Genomic DNA, 18,010 nt, shown 5'->3' with positions numbered 1-18,010 from the left:
AAGTACTTTACAACTGAAACATTGTATTTTACTAAAATATATGCTTAATTTTATATGCATAAAATGTAAGTAGACTTAAGAAACGTTCATACCCCCCCCCTTTATTTCAAGAGCTGGAAATAGGGATTTTTTACTATTCAGCACTGGTATTAAAGTAATCAATCAATTTAATACCACTGAACTGTTCTTTGTATTAAATAAAGGTTTTATGACCATATTGTCATAAATAATAAATGGTTATAAAATGTATGCGGGAATCGAGAGTTAGCTTTGCTTGTAATATTTTCTTTACAATGCCTTTGTTTCGCGTTATGCTTTTTTTCGCCTAATATTGCCCTTTTCACTCAGAGGAGCCTTGCATTTTTACGCTTTTTTTTTTACCCGCGTCATACACTTGCAAGTCTTTTGGTCTTTTCCCGTGTATTGCTTCATCATGCCCTGGAACATCTGCAAACGAGGATTTATAATTTTTATGCCCCCGTAATCGAACATTCAGGGATATATATTTTATCTGTCCGTCTGTCTGTCTGTTTGTCCGCAAACACATTACCCGTAATTATTGACGGTAAGGAGCTATGGCTTTCATATTCTTGTGTTAAGATCGTTTTTGGGTACCTCCAAATTTGACCTCTTAACCTCCGTAATCGAAGGGGATATATAGTTTTTGTCCTGAGCGTCCGTCTTTTTTATCTGTTGTCCGCAACAGAGTTATGGCTTTCATATTTCACAACTGTGTTTCAGATCTTTTCTTGGGTACCACCATATTTGACCTCTTAACCATTGGAATTCGACCAACTTTTACACAAATACCAAACTTTAACCTTGGCCATAAATTTTGAACAGTTCGTGCTAGGGCTTTCATATTTCACAGATTTATTTCTTATGATAAGACCCACCTTTGGATACCAACAATTTTGACCTTGGGGTGTGACTTACTGGGTCTTTCATATTTCATAGGTGTATTCCTTGTGACACACCAATAATTTGACCTTTGGACCTTGACTTTGGAGTTTGATTTGAATTTGCAAAATTTCAACCTTCACCACAGGCTGCCATACGGGGGCATCAGTGCTCAAACACACATCTTTCTTTTACAGTGTGTTATACCTCTGTTACAATGGTTGGAATTGTTCTTGTTTATATTTGATACAAGAGCCTTTGCAATATATACTATCGTAATATGATCATTTTATTATTTTTCCTGCATAGAGAAAATTCGGAAGTGGGGTTGGGGGTGGCATTCTCAGTCTGAAGGGAAGATTTGAGTCCAAAATGACATAATATTTACGATATATAGTCTAACATTAGCTTTATACCCATTTTCTAAACCAAACTTGAATGTATACTAATATGATTAGCAGTATCCATATCATTCCAATGATCCTCTATCTTGCCAAATTTTGGTTTGAGGGAGAGGGCAGGGGTAGAGGGAGGGCATGTTTTGAACAATTTTAAAAAGATGAACAAGATGTGTAAGTGAAACACTGATGCCCCTGTATGGCAGCTATGATAAAGTTAAACTCCAAGGTCAAAATTGTTGATATCCATACAAAGAAAAGTCTTCTTGAAATGAATATACCTGTGAAATATGAAAGCCTTAGCACGAACACTTCAAAAGTTATGGTCAGATTAAAGTTTCTTTTAAGTGGGTCAAACTCTAAGGTCATGGTCAAAAATATTTACACTAATTGAAAGGTCTTGTCACAATGAATTATACACATATGAAGTGTAAAAGCCTTACACCAACTGTACATAAGTTATAGCCAAGGTTAAAGTTTGGTATTTTTTTTGTAAAAGTTGGTCAAAATCAAAGATCAAGAGGTCAAATTTGGTGGTACCCAAAGAAAGGTCTTGTCACAAGGAATACACCTGTGAAATATGAAAGCCATAATCCTATCCAGTCAAAAGTAATGGGCAAGTTCAAGTTTTTACGGACAAAAAAGCTAGACAGACAGACAGACAGACAGAAAGACAAGGCAAAACCTATATACCCCGAATCTTTGATTACAGGGGCATAAAAATAAAGATGATTCAAGCATTATTATACCCACATTTCTATAGTACCAGTAGTCATTTCATCCTTTGAAATGTGCAGTGTGTCCTGTTGATGTGCAATAAGGCTTTAAAGTTGATATTTGAACCCTTGAGACTAATTGGGATCATTAAGATTTTTTCTAGCACCCCCCCCCCCAGCACCAAAAAAAAACCCACATAGTCTCTTTAAATATAAGCAGTAGATAATTCATCCTAGATACAATAGGTTGTTTCTGTTTTATTTACATGTATTTTAATGGTTATAGTATATCTTTTTTTTTGGGGGGGGGGGGGTTGTTGTTATCCTGGTGGGCAAATTTGGGTTAAAAAAAAGACTTTTCACGGCTAAGCTCTTTTTACATATAAGTAAAGGTCAACTCGTCTTTTGGATTATTATAGACGTGTCCTGTTGATGTGGAATAAGGTTTAAAATTTTAATTTTACCAAGGCCCTATGGGAGGTAAGAAAAGAGAAATTTTCTAAATCTGTTTTTCTCACACTCCAGTATTACATGTAGCATTAGCCAGTAGTTGTGTCCTTATCATATGCAACAAAGCTTCAAAATTTTAGATTTTGCCCTAGAGGCCAATTTGGTGTAGAAAAAAATATGTCTTTTTCCCCTATACTCCCTTTTTAACATAATTATTGCTTCATAAAATTACTGTACATGTATTAATTTTTTGTTTTCAGACTTTTTATGAATTTGTTGCATGAAATACTAACATAAAAGACTGTTTAATGCAAATTGTGGACTGGTCTTCTTCCACATAAGCTAATGGATTTGGTGTTGGGAAACACGTTTCTTATATGAATAGATTAAATTTCTTTGTGTAAGAACTGTTCTTGGTTAATTTTTAATAATCTTTAAAAAAAATTCCTATAGAAAAGCAAATGGAAAAAAAATGCTACAATCATAAATCTACACACAGCTCCAGACTGGGATTAAAGAGGATGTACAATAATAAATTAAAAAAATCACAGACTCTTTGATTGCTTAATAAGGTACACAAAACTCACTGTCATTCTAACTAAAATTAATTAACTTTAAATAAATAAAGATACATGTATTCATAAAACATCAAGAAATATTCAAGTCATTGGTAAACAGCAAAATCTTAGAAACAAGGAATTCTGACTTTTTAACATTTTTGATTGTCATGATCCTCATTTGAATTCTTTGATATCATCCAGATTTGAGACCCTTCTCTTGGTCCCCATAGAGAAGCTACAGTTCTTCATGTTTATGATGCTGTCCATAGAACTGATAGACATAAGCTCCTGGCGCTGGACTTCTGAGAATTTACCATAACTGTCCACAATCCTAAAAGCCTCCAGGAATTCATTAAAGTCTATTTTTCCATCATGGTTTAAGTCAATGCTCTTTGCTATGTCTGAGATTTGATCCAGTGGACAGTTCACATTCTGCTGTTTCACAAGGAGTTGGATAACTTCGTTAAATTCCTCCATTGAAATTTGTCCTTTAAATTAATAACAAAATTGAACAAAAAAACTTATTTAATAATAAAGCTATTCTTACTACATTGTAATGTAGAATTATACTGTTTTTTCTTCCTTTTTTAAATACTGTAGATGAACTTTTTTCCGCATGGGATCAATTTCCTCTATGTACGCGGACATAATTTTTCCGCGGAAATTTGTCACAGCGTACTAAAGATTCATTAGGGACATATAATGACAATCCAAGATATCCATGTAATTTCATGACTTGCGCATTGAATAGAAATTTTGTTTCCGCTGAATTATGACCCCGTGGAATAAAGTACTTTTACAGTATTATGAGCTTTTAAAATTAAGCAATTTAAATACAAAGTTATATGTATGACTAATTTCATATTGGATTCTGTACCTGACAATTTATGTCTTTTTCAATTGGGAAAAAAATTTGAACTCTGACCCCCTCTCGCTATCTCTCTCTCCTTAATGAAATCTTCAAAGCTACTCAAGAAATCTATTAACCTGAATTATCTCTATCCAGAATCCTAAACAGACTCTCCAGGTTGTCTTTCTGTCTGTACAGCATCTCTGTCACTGTAGGACCATTCTGTCAAATAAATGTTACTCAGCTTTATTTTAATGTCAACCACCTTCGTACAACAACCAATTAATCTAAGACTATTAAAATTTCAGATAACCTGCATGGGGTTAAAAATCTTAAATTGTCCAATGCCTATAGTTTTAACTGGAAATTTCTGCGTGACGTACATGTAGTTCTTTTAAAGAATGAGAGATACTTTTGTGTTTACTTCTCAAAATCATTAATAGCAATGAATGATACAATATATATGCTTATAGTGTACCCCACTGTAGCGGTGATAAATTCTCATCTCTTCAAATGTTGTATCATACGCCACCATTCCCTTCTCATCACAGCGTGCTAGCTTGGGTCTCAGAGTTCTCCAGGGAAGGTCCATCCCTAGAATACTCCCCATCACTGTACACCAATCATGCTGGGTCACTTTTCCTGTCAATACAATACAAATTATAACATAATAGTAACCTTCAATTCTTAAAAACCAAACACACATTATCAGTACTAACTCCTCCTGTCCTATCACTGTCATAAAATGGTTTTAATCAGATTGAAACATGATTAAGCATTGGGTTATGATCAAATTGCATTTACATATAATTTTCTTAAGTACCAGGTATGCTTGAGGACCTCTCCCCCTCCCCCAATGCTTAGAGCAATTCTTTTTATGCAACATTGCATTTATCCACTGTTGGTAACCCACTTTGCTTAAACTTCTCTCTGATAAAGAGAGGAACAAATTGTAATCACTGAAAGTTTCCTAACATTAATCTAAAGACGTTAGAGGGTCATTGTTAATTGCAACCTTCAATTCCTAATGAAATGTTAATAACCTGTCTTTTCAGGGTCTAGTTTGTGGAACTCCTCCAAAAATTCTGACTTAGAGCCGAGAATTTTCTCTCTCAGATTGACGATGGCCGAGGACTCGACTTTTGTGACTCGCTGAGCAAAGGTGACCTTTCTGTTGGCTCCTTTACTGGTCATGTACTGGACAAGCTGGTACTCCAGGTCTGATCCATGCAGCTTCACATAGGCTCCTTTGTTACTTCCCTCTTCATAATAGTTAGAGGCAGAAAATATGGTTAATACCTACAACAAATGATTCCATACTAGTCTTCTGACCATCCTACAGCAAGACTAGTGAGTCAAGCTAAATTATAGTAATCTATAATTCATGATTTCAAGTACAAGATTCAGATCAGTTTCAAAAGGATTTTATTGCATGGTTCTAATAATGATTATTAATTGTATTATTTTTGCATTTAATGTGTGAAAAGAATGATGGAAAAAAAATTCAAAAGTTTTAAAAACAATGAATGTGCTAAATGAAATGTTAATCTGTACACAAACCTTATTGTTATGTGTGAATTCATATCCATCAGGTTTACATTCGTGTGAGCGAATAATTCGTTTAAGTTTGTGTTTTGTCAGTATATAGTCTGTAATATCTGGACCAAAATAACTTCCTCCTCCTCGAAATGTGTTGTCATGACAACCATGCTTAGCTCGAGGATCACTCCATAGTATGTCTAAAATCTAAAAATAATTCATCATACATTGAACTTAATATTAAGGTATATGTTTAAGGCAGAATGAAAGATCTACATTTATACCATCTCTTATTTGATTATAATAAGTCACACAACCATACAATGTTAGGTCAGATCCTTAGATGTATCATCCATGCAAGTTTGGTCATCAAAGGGTTTATAGTTACTTGGAAATGAAACCAGCACCAAAAACTTTAACCTGTTCACTCATCCAGAAATATAGCTCAGATCCAGCACCTAAAGCAAGCCTGGTAGTGTGTAACATTAGATGTATCATCTATGCAAGTTTAAGCATTGTTTTTTAGTTGCTTTATAGAATGAGACCTGGCCTAGGGGCCATAAAACTGAGGCGAGCTCACTTTTGATCTCAGTCTCACTTTTCCGCTATATATTCCTTTGGAAAAAGTGAGACTGAGATTAAAAGTGAGCTTGTGTAAGCCCCCAGGCCTGCTCCCAAAACTTTTAACTGTTTCAAAAACATTAACATGGTCATTCCTTAGCCAAAATTGTAGCATCTGAAAAATTTACTGGTATTGAGAAACACACTAGAAGCATCTTCCATGCAACACTGGATAATGTAGGGCATAGAAGTACTTTAAATGAAAACTGCTCCAAAAACCTTAACCTGGGACACTGATGCCAAGGGTATCATATAAGCCCCCCCCCAACTTCACTGAGGTGAGCTAATTCAGCAAAAATACAGTGTATTTAGTATTAAACTGTCAAAATATTGCATAGAAACAGGTAGATAACAGACCCATGTACCCCAGTAATAGAAGTGTTATTTTAACCTGATCATTTAGTAAAGTATCACACTGTGAGAATTATTCTTCTTGTCATGGGGTTGATGAACCATAAATGTTGTTTTATCTTTAAAAATTTGTTCCTATACAAATCTATACGAAAAAAACAAAAACATTTTAAATGTTTAATTGAGCAGGCCTAAAAAAATTGATGTTTGAGTGAGATGTTGGACCGCTTACATCACACATCGTTGGTGTTTAACAGTGAAGGACCTGAGGTTTTACATCACGGACGACAGTACAAGATACATGAGTGTAAAAAATAAAATAAAATAAAAGGTATAACAAAACATTCTCGGGCATAATGCGTTTTGTTGACCCTCGAACCAAATTGTCTGCCTTCGGCCTAATGGCCACAGGCAAACAGTTTGGTTCTTGGGTCCAACAAAAGGCATATTGCCATCGAACTCAGTCAATAAACGTATAATGTTCTCTTTAACAGAATTGTTGCAGGAATCAACTGTTAACTTTTTTATGTTACTTGAATTAAAGACATTTTCAATTAAAGCATCATGCCAGTACTGGTACATGTAAAATACATGATACATGTACATTCTTACCAATTTCCATTCGCGGAGTTCGGTATCACTTAATTTTGATGTGTCATTTCCCCCTCTTGGTGGATGTAAAATTGAAAGAAACTGAAATTGAAAGGACTTGTATTGATATAAAAACAGAAACATTTAGATTGGACTAAATTATACAAATCCTATAAAATCATATCTTTTGGAAAAGATTATAATTGCTGAATAAAAACAGTTATAGCTAAGTCAGAGTATAAATGTAAGTGATTATTTTTATGTTAAATGGGTTCAATATGATTCTTTTGGACATGATCTTTTTCTATGCCAATTAATATTTTCCTGTTCAAGATTTTTTTCCAGTGAAAAAAGCAGAACACTTTGAAATGTTTTGTTTTTATTGTTATCTCAAAAGCAAAGTGTTCTATTGCTACATACTGTGAAACCAATATAATTATCATGGGGTTTAAATGTTCCTGGTTTTCAAGGTATGAAGAGATCCACAAATTTATGTCCACCATGAAATGTAATTTTTCATGTATATATTACTACTCAACAGTTTTTCATCCACGAAATTAAATCCCCACGAACATATATCTTTTTTCTCAAACCACCAAAATTTGACCCCACGAAAATATGTGATTTTACAGTATATTGCCCGTCTAAACAATATACCTTGTGTCTATCTATGGTTGCCAGGAAATTAAGGTCCAATGTGTCTGAAACACCTCCGTGAACAACAAGGATTTTGTAGTCCACAATGGTTGCTATTGGTAACCAGCTAAACACATCCTCAAACAGATGGATGACTTTGCTTGCATGTATCTATTCTCAAAAGTCAGAGAGAGAACAACTTAATGAAAAGGTCAAATTCTATATTAAAGTTTAATGCATTGTACAATGAAATCTTCAAGTTGATGACAGTTTAAAATTACGTCAGGTTATTCACAACAGAGTTGACAAACTTTTCTTTAAATTTCAAGGTCAAACCTCATTCACTTTAATTTAAATTCAATGGTAGTATCACTATTATTTTACCTTTATCTATCTATATTTATAGATTTTAAGAGAGTATGTATTACTCTTAATACATGTACACTTGTATTTTAAAAACATGTTATCAGATTTGAGAATGTTATTCTAAACACTTACAGAGTATTTTTTCACCAGCTCTTTAACAAAACCATATCTAAAAAAGAGTAAAGAAATTTAATTAAAACAAAATATCCAATTGTTTTGGAATATGTCAGTAACATTTGATTAATTAATAAATAATATTCATTTTTATTCTTACATTGACTCAATATACTATATCCAACTGAACTTGAAATGAAAGACACCAGAGAGTTTGACACATCTGTTTCATATTATAATACAATGTATTGTACTAGAGAGAGACACTGATAGCATACTGACAACTTAACATGGCAACTTCAACCTTTTTATAGCCAACTTCCCTTTTTATGTAGCAATATACAATAATTAGATAGTTATTGCGTCTAATTGTCTCCAAGTTGATTAAATATGCTAGAGAATGTTCTACATATGATCAATTTCTAAAATGAGGTAAGACTATTGTCAAAAAAGTTGATGATACAAGGATATCAATGTTCTTGTTTGATAATGGAGTCTTCTACTCCTCAGGGATTAACATAGTACAGTATAGTAAATAAAAATTGTTTTGTATGATCACAGATATAGCACAGTTATCAATATTTTGAAATTTTTGGAGATAACCATAAAAATTTTCAGCAATTCCTTTTCAAATTGAATAGCTATAACAAACTTTGATATAGCTGTTTATGGATATAGTGAACCATTTTTTTGACTGTAGAGATTAAAAATAACAAAATTTACATTTTTTATACAAATAATAATATCAACTTTTTAGACTAACATTACTTTTTACCAGTATTAATATTAAAAATCAATTCATTTGAAAACTGTAGAATTCCAAGAAAAGTTTTGTGTGCAATACTTCTCAGGGTATATTTGGTAGTTATATGTGAAAGAACATTGTAATTGTGAATTTGCAGGTCTCTGAAACTTCTTATAACCAGGTTTTACTTAGTTAGTTCATACCTGTCAATTGAATTGTTTCTAAGATATTGATCTTCTGACTGACTGACTGACAGACCAACACTGACCAACATATTGACCATACCTTAGGTTCATCACATGGTCTTCATGGTTTCCACGGTTAAGATAAACTTCATTTTTGTTGATTAGAAAACATACAAAGAGAATCACAGCAATTTCTACAGAGTTACGCCCCCTGTCCACAAAATCTCCATTGAATATATAAGGGTTGTGTACAGATGGAAGACCATTCTGAAAAAAAAAATATTGAAGGATTTTTTTTTTATTTGCCTTGTTCTTATGACCTCGGGTTAATGTCAAGGCAAACTTTTAGTTCATCAGTAAATTTTTGTGTCAAGTATGAGCTTCAAATGCTGTTATGAAGGTAACAACTGCGCCATTTTCAGAAACCCAAGGTCAGGCTTGCTTCTCTTCCCCTGAGACAAGAGAAGCAAAACCGACAGTGGCTTTCCAATGATCCAACTGGATACATTTGTGCCAGTTGTTTTAAACTTGACCACATGATCTTGGAAAAGATTTTTTTTTGGACAATTTTGAGTCATTATTATTCTTTTCATTTCAAATATTATGGCCAAACAAAGTTTATGCTTTTTCCTCTGCAAGTATACTGAAGTTTCCATCACAGAATTGGGTTAAGGACCTCCAATATTTCTTCATTACAAAAGAGTTATTGCCCAGATAGGAGGTAAAGATGTTTCAGCTAGTGATAATGAATTTGTGTAAGTGACCTTATATAAAGTCTCTTTGATCCTTGGATAAGAGAGATAACTCCTATTTTGAAAAATTTTGCTTCAAAACAGTGAAAAAAAATTTATTACCATAGTTAAAAGAATTACTTTACCTTGTGAAAAATCATGTAGAGATCATCTAGTTTCCCATGAAGATCCCCACAGACTGTTATTTGCTTTGAGATCGAGGTAGTGGCATAGTTAATATTGGCTTTTTGCTTTAATGCAGTGCGAGTCTCAAGTAAAAGTTGAATCAGGTATTTGGCATGCAGTGGCTGAAAGATATCAGTAAAATGTTTAATGCAGGAATTTGTGATTTCACCCATAAAGTACTTCATATCATTTAAAAGAGACGCATAGGCCACAACTCTTCTTACCCTAATTTTTATTTTTTAAAAAATTATCTAATATTTATATATTAGTTTTTTTATGCATTCAACTGATTATCAGGTATATACCAATTAAGACTGGTGATTCAAACTTGTAATTGGAATTCTCCTGCCTGCCTGCAATTTGGAATGGAAAAAAATCTAGCTGACTGATAAATGTGATCAACCTGAGGCTCTATCTATCCTGTGTTGTCATACATTCTATGGAAGTGGGCTGTTTGGTGTTGATACAGTTTTATTGTTGAACTTAGGTGATCACTATATCTAGCCATTAAAGAACCAATGAAAATAAGCCTGGATTCTTTAGACTAGCTGATATGTTTGTTGGATGGCTTTGGTGTTTGTGAAGCTTTTTCAGTAGGATATCTATAAGGATTTCTAATAGACATTGACAATAATTAGGGCCATTTATATGTAGTGAGTCCTTCATGCACTGACTGAACTCCATTAATATTTTTAGAGTTTGAATTTTTCATGACAGCTCCTGTGGCCTAAAGAAGATGCCTACTGATTTTGAGATAAAAGGTTTAGTAAAGGCTTAAGTTTGTTTTGTGTAAATTTTGACAATGTAGAATGCGATATAAACATGTATATATGTGACCTACTGTTTGCATTGAATTCAGCATAAAGTAAGTACATGTACCTCAATATCAATACACTAAGCATGACCCTAATTTTCTAGAGGATGAAATTTAAGATTTTCATATATATTCCCATGTAAAACTTTGATACCTATTGATGTAGCACACTACCTCAAAAATATTGAAAAATACTCCCCATCTTTCCATTTGATGTTTCAATTTCAGTAGCGATGTCAAGCACAGACTATGTCAGCAGTCAACGTCCATCAACACTTCATTTGTCTATGAGGAAAGCCAGGCCCTCCAAAAGGTGGCTACACCTTTAATCAACCTCCATGGAAGTTCTATTTTTCTTAAATTTCTCATGTCACTGGAAAACCAACTGCTTAATGCATTTTTCTCCAGTCTTTTTTAGTAGTTTAAGCGTTTTAAGTCAGAGTGTTCCCCGGGATATTTCACAAAACATATAACTCAACAGAAACATTATCTAACAATTTATCATTTAAAAAATCAACAAGTGACTTATATTCTCATTTGTAATTTTCAACCACTTTCACGGATAAATAAATAAAATATGAAGAAATTCCATGAACTTTGCAGGAGTTAAAATATTTTTTTTTAATACCTTAACTTATATCATTTGCAGTTCTCATATCTCTGCTTGGTCTTTTTAAGTACTGTTAATCATTTTTTATTTGTGAAAATTTTATTTTTGCATAATTACGTGAGATAGTTTTCTCACGAAAATTTCATTCTTGAGTATAATAGCATTTCTTAAGATAATATAGCAAACTAGAACTGTCCAAAAGGGACAAAATACCCCCTGCTGGGTTTTTCAGAGGTGCCAAATCATGAATATTGTATGGATCTAAGAGAAGAGAGAAATGCTAAAACATTTTTAGTGCAAATGTAATTGCTCATTATATTCTTTTTATGAATGAAACGGAGGTGCAGCCTAATAAAAGAAAAATAAAGACTAAAGATACAGACCAGACACAAATTATGAACTATTTCTTTCAGTGACCTTGAACTTAAATGACCTTGGCTAAAGGTCATAACACACCCTCAGGTCATAAGCCATCTTTGTGTAAAACAGGAACTTACCAAGTTTTTCCATAAGAAAGATATGTATACCAAACATGAATGATGAACTTTTTCTTTCATTGACCTTGAACTTGTATAGATGACCTTGCATCAAGGTCATGACACACCCTTAGGTCATGAGAAATCTTTGTGTGAAAAAGGAACTTACCGAGTTCATCCATAAGCAAGATATGGACCATGTTTTTCTTTCAGTGACCTTGAACTTAAATGACCTTGGCTAAAGGTCATAACACACCCTCAGGTCATAAGCCATCTTTGTGTGAAGTAGTAGATTCAAGTTTTTCCATAATAAAGATATGAACCAAACATGAATTATAAAATTTTTCTTTTAATGACCTTGAACTTGCACAGATGACCTTGGGTCAAGATCATGACACACCCATAGGTCTTGAGCAATCTTTGTTTGAAATGGGAACTTACCAAGTTTATCCATAAGAAAAATATGGACCGGACATGAATTATGAATTTTTTTTTTTCCAGTGACCTTGAACTTCCCCAAATGACCTTGGGTCAAGGTCTTGACACACCCATAGGTCATGAGCAATCTTTGTATGAAATAGGAACTTACCAAGTTTATCCATAAGAAAGAAATGGACCGGACACGAATTATGAAATTTTTCTTCCAGTAACCTTGAACTTCCCCAAATGACCTTGGGTCAAGGTCAAGACACATCCTTAGGTCATGAGCAATCTTTGTGTGCAGTAGTAGATTCTAATGTTCCTCCGTAAGAAAGACATGGACCGGACAGTTTTGCACAGCTAGACAGACAGACAGACAAGGTGATTCCTATATACCTCCCCCCCAAACTTCTTTTGGGGGGTATAAAAACACAGTTTGTGAAAATTTTGTCTCGCTAATAAAGAGTTGATGGCAATCTTGTGAAAATAAGGTGTTGAGAATATTTAGTGATCTACAGTAACAAAACTTGTGAGACATGATGTATCTGCTTGGTTTTGAAGGAGTTAATATTTTGTTTTATATAACTAATAACATTTGCAGGTCTAACATTTATCTTCCTGGTCTTATTTAGTAAGAAAGCTTGTGACATAGTGTACCTGTCTGGTTTTGAGGGAATTGATGAGGCTCTGTAGTTGAGCCTGTGTGACATAGTGTACCAGCTTGGTTTTGAAGGAATTGATAAGGCTCTGTAGTTGAGCCTGTGTGACATATATAGCACACCTGCTTGGTTTTGAAGGAGTTGATGAGGCTCTGGAGTTGAGCCTGTGTGACATAGTGTACCTGCTTGGTTTTGAAGGAGTTGTGAGGCTCTGTAGTTGAGCCTGTGGTGACATATTGTACCTGCTTGGTTTTGAAGGAGTTGATGAGGCTCTGTAGTTGAGCCTGTGTGACATATTGTACCTGCTTGGTTTTGAAGGAGTTGTGAGGCTCTGTAGTTGAGCCTGTGGTGACATATTGTACCTGCTTGGTTTTGAAGGAGTTGATGAGGCTCTGTAGTTGAGCCTGTGTGACATATTGTACCTGCTTGGTTTTGAAGGAGTTGTGAGGCTCTGTAGTTGAGCCTGTGGTGACATATTGTACCTGCTTGGTTTTGAAGGAGTTGATGAGGCTCTGTAGTTGAGCCTGTGTGACATATTGTACCTGCTTGGTTTTGAAGGAGTTGATGAGGCTCTGTAGTTGAGCCTGTGTGAGTGGGAATGTGAGATGGACCCCTCTATAGGAGGACTCGACCTCGATGGAGTCCGGGTCACTTTCCCTCATCAGTACATGGTCCTCCTCCTCTAAGGTTTTGGTATCTAAACAACACAAGACAGTCTGTTATAAAAGTTATAAGAAACATCATTCTATCATTTAACAAATAATATTACAAGTAAATAAAGAATAGAATGATCAGTAGGCCCATGGGCTACAACACTGACCTGAAATATATCTTGCTTGTAATAAAAGTGCTTATGATAAACATTCATGTCAAATTTGGACCCCCATGTTTTTTCACTCCTCACAAACATTTCCTTACCTTTAGAACAACAGATGCCGCATCATAACCTTAGCTAGAAATTTTAAAATTGAAAATTTGTTCATAAACTAAGATAAATATGGTTGGATAGATTTTTGATCGTCGGTAACCCAGCTGTTTATCTTTATTTTGAGTTGGGAATAATCCTCCTGATTTTGACTTTTTATGCATGTATAAAATAAAAGTTTGCATAATAACATCAATTTGTGTCTACATATTGTTCTGGAGAAGAATATTTTCTCACTTTATCTAACTAACAGGGTGAAGGGCCACAGGAGGAAAACATTATTTCTGAGGTTGACGGGTAAAGGACCTGTTTCTTGTGTCTGAATACAAAGCTAATTTTGAGTGGGATGCCTCTGGCATTTGCAAATGAGCAAAACTGTTGATTTCACAGCTGGGGACCATCTTTGTATCTCAAAGTACAAAATTCCATTAAACATTCACACTTACAGACTTGGAAAAAAGACATCTGGCATGTACACAGAACTGGTAAATTGAAATTGTCTCCCAGAAGTCTGTCCTTTTCTATTAGATGTCATTTACATTAACAGCAATAGACCACTGTTCTACTAGTATTAAGGATTGTTTAAAACATTCAATCTATTGCAGATAAGCTTTTTAGCTCACCTGAGCCGAAGGCTCAAGTGAGCTTTTCTGATTACATTTTGTCCGGCGTCCGTCTGTCCGTCTGTCTGTCTGTAAACTTTTCACATTTTCGACTTCTTCTCAAGAACCGCTGGGCCAATTTCAACCAAACTTGCCACAAAGTATCCTTGGGTGAAGGGGATTCAAGTTTGTTCAAATGAAGGGCCACACCCTTATTCAAGGGTAGATAATTGGGAATTAATGAAAATTTAGTGGTATATTTTAAAAATCTTCTTCTCAAGAACCACTGTGCCAGGAAAGATGAAACTTATGGGGAAACATCCTCAGGTAGTGTAGATTCAAGTTTGTTCAAATCATGACCCCCGGGGGTAGGGCGGGGCCAAAATGGCCGACCAAAGTTTTACATAGAAATATATAGGAAAATTCTTTAAAAATCTTCTTCTCAAGAATGACAAAGCCATAATTCATCATATTTATATGGGAGCATGTTCATGTAGTGTAGATTCAAGTTTGTTCAAATCATGACCCCCCGGGTAAGGGCGGGGCCAAAATGGCCGACCAATGTTTTACATAGAAATATATAGGAAAATTCTTAAAAAATCTTCTTCTCAAGAATGACAAAGCCATAATTCATCATATTTATATGGAAACATGCTCAGGTAGTGTAGGTTCAAGTTTGTTCAAATCATGACCCCCGGGGGTAGGGCGAGCCAAAATGGCCGACCAAAGTTTTACATAGAAATATATAGGAAAATTCTTTAAAAATCTTCTTCTCAAGAATGACAAAGCCATAATTCATCATATTTATATAGAATCATGCTCAGGTAGTGTAGATTCAAGTTTGTTCAAATCATGACCCCCGGGGGTAGGGTGGGGCCAAAATGGCCGACCAAAGTTTTACATAGAAATATATAGGAAAATTCTTTAAAAATCTTCTTCTCAAGAATGACAAAGCCATAATTCATCATATTTATATGGAAGCATGCTCAGGTAGTGTAGATTTAAGTTTGTTCAAATCGTGACCCCCGGGGGTAGGGCGGGGCCAAAATGGCCGACCAATGTTTTACATAGAAATATATAGGAAAATTCTTTAAAAAGCTTCTTCTAAAGAATGACAAAGCCATAATTCATCATATTTATATGGAAGCATGCTCAGATAGTGTAGATTCAAGTTTGTTCAAATCATGACCCCCGGGGGTAGGGCGGGGCCAAAATGGCCGACCAAGGTTTTACATAGAGATATATAGGAAAATTCTTTAAAAATCTTCTTCTCAAGAATGACAAAGCCATTATTCATCATATTTATATGGGAGCATGTTCAGGTAGTGTAGATTCAAGTTTGTTCAAATCATGACCCCCGGGGGTAGGGCGGGGCCAAAATGGCCGACCAAGGTTTTACATAGAAATATATAGGAAAATTCTTTAAAAATCTTCTTCTCAAGAATGACAAAGCCATAATTCATCATATTTATATGGGAGCATGTTCAGGTAGTGTAGATTCAAGTTTGTTCAAATCATGACCCCCGGGAGTAGGGCGGGGCCAAAATGGCCGACCAATGTTTTACATAGAAATATATAGGAAAATTCTTTAAAAATCTTCTTCTCAAGAATGACAAAGCCATAATTCATCATATTTATATGGAAACATGCTCAGGTAGTGTAGATTCAAGTTTGTTCAAATCATGACCCCCGGGGGTAGGGCGGGGCCAAAATGGCCGACCAAAGTTTTACATAGAAATATATAGGAAAATTCTTTAAAAATCTTCTTCTCAAGAATGACAAAGCCATAATTCATCATATTTATAAAATTATGGAAACATGCTCAGGTAGTGTAGATTCAAGTTTGTTCAAATCATGACCCCCGGGGGTAGGGCGGGGCCAAAATGGCCGACCAATGTTTTACATAGAAATATATAGGAAAATTCTTTAAAAATCTTCTTCTCAAGAATGACAAAGCCATAATTCATCATATTTATATGGAAGCATGCTCAGGTAGTGTAGATTCAAGTTTGTTCAAATCATGACCCCCGGGGGTAGGGCGGGGCCAAAATGGCCGACCAATGTTTTACATAGAAATATATAGGAAAATTCTTTAAAAAGCTTCTTCTAAAGAATGACAAAGCCATAATTCATCATATTTATATGGAAGCATGCTCAGATAGTGTAGATTCAAGTTTGTTCAAATCATGACCCCCGGGGGTAGGGCGGGGCCAAAATGGCCGACCAAGGTTTTACATAGAGATATATAGGAAAATTCTTTAAAAATCTTCTTCTCAAGAATGACAAAGCCATTATTCATCATATTTATATGGAAGCATGTTCAGGTAGTGTAGATTCAATTTTGTTCAAATCATGACCCCCGGGGGTAGGGCGGGGCCAAAATGGCCGACCAAATTTTTACATAGAAATATATAGGAAAATTCTTTAAAAATCTTCTTCTCAATCATTTTCTAAAAAATAGCAAATCCATGATTGGTCATGGGACTACTTTTGGATTTAAACTTTACAATAAAAAGCCATTTTATACTAGTCCTACCCTTGGTGCTCAGGTGAGCGATGTGGCCCATGGGCCTCTTGTTAATGTTATGAGCCATAACTTAAACAAACCCGAATCTTCACTTTCAAAGGATGTAAGTAATCAAGGCCCTGATTTTTAAAGAAAAATTTTTAATATGTTTTTTAACTGATATGGTTATAAAATATTCAATTCAATAACAAAAGTTCACATGACATAAAGTCTGACATTAAAAAAACTGCACTAGGTAAAAGGTGCAGCTTCCTGTTAAGAAATCAGAAAAAAAATCTTTTAACAAGGAGGGCTTTATTTCCTTTTGTTAACTACATGGAAAAAAGTATTTACCGTGGACCTTCAGATATCCGGATGCTTCAATAACCGGACGATTATTTTTTCATCAGAACGAAAATTCTTAATGTTATTTTGTCTTGTTTAACTGGTGATTCAGATATCCGGATGCTTCACATATCCGGACAAATTGACTTGGAACCAAAGCGTCCGGATAAATGAGGCTCCACTGTACAGATATTAATTAAGCAAGAGTAAAATGCGCTGCAAGAAATTATTCCTCATCTACACTAGTCTATACATGTAATAATGATATAATCACTGTAGTGGCTAGTCAAACCTACCAATTTTTGCCGGTCTTTGAGACACAGACAGAGCTCGGAGTATTTTAGGCTGCCCAATGTCATCTGTGTCCATTTGGCCCAGCATGGTGTTGAAAAAGTTGTAAAGCTGAAATAGACAGAGCCCAAAAAAATCTCAAAGAATTTTATTCGGTAAAAACCAATATTTGCCCCCCCCCCCCCCAACCCCCAAATCAACCTCTGACAGAGAAATATTTAATTACGTTTTTGAACAGGGGGATATATGCTGACTTCAAAGCACTGAACATTTTCATAAGCAATGACGTCATATGTTTGAAATGATGTCACGGAAATGACGTAAAGATCTTTAAAATTTCCATGATTTCTACAGGAAAATGTATGTATTACATGGATATTCTGAGTAAAAGTCACTGAGCGCAGGTCTGATCAGGCTCAATAT

General features: G+C 34.8%; 1 protein-coding gene across 1 annotated transcript in view; it reads right to left on the bottom strand.

Moving 5' to 3' along the window:
• Positions 1-2,874: 2,874 nt before the first annotated feature.
• The window catches only part of LOC134228950 (serine/threonine-protein phosphatase with EF-hands 2-like), a 33,795-nt gene continuing 18,659 nt past the window's right edge, over positions 2,875-18,010 (bottom strand). The window contains exons 4-15 of the mRNA XM_062710651.1: positions 17,593-17,698; positions 13,461-13,615; positions 9,900-10,061; positions 9,123-9,289; positions 8,111-8,147; positions 7,634-7,783; positions 6,998-7,078; positions 5,435-5,620; positions 4,918-5,173; positions 4,353-4,516; positions 4,012-4,096; positions 2,875-3,512 (exon numbers count right to left, since the gene is read on the bottom strand). Of these exons, the coding sequence (XP_062566635.1) occupies positions 3,199-3,512; positions 4,012-4,096; positions 4,353-4,516; positions 4,918-5,173; positions 5,435-5,620; positions 6,998-7,078; positions 7,634-7,783; positions 8,111-8,147; positions 9,123-9,289; positions 9,900-10,061; positions 13,461-13,615; positions 17,593-17,698 (1,863 nt within the window). The 3' untranslated portion in view covers positions 2,875-3,198. The remainder of the gene's footprint in view (positions 3,513-4,011; positions 4,097-4,352; positions 4,517-4,917; positions 5,174-5,434; positions 5,621-6,997; positions 7,079-7,633; positions 7,784-8,110; positions 8,148-9,122; positions 9,290-9,899; positions 10,062-13,460; positions 13,616-17,592; positions 17,699-18,010) is intronic.

The sequence above is a fragment of the Saccostrea cucullata genome, unplaced genomic scaffold (genome assembly GCF_032062105.1).
Source record: "Saccostrea cucullata isolate Sc308-1 unplaced genomic scaffold, CSIRO_AGI_Scuc_v1 ctg341, whole genome shotgun sequence".
NCBI lineage: Eukaryota > Metazoa > Mollusca > Bivalvia > Ostreida > Ostreidae > Saccostrea > Saccostrea cuccullata.
The sequence above is the reverse complement of the archived record's forward strand: the minus strand, read 5'-3'. Positions and strand labels throughout refer to the sequence as shown.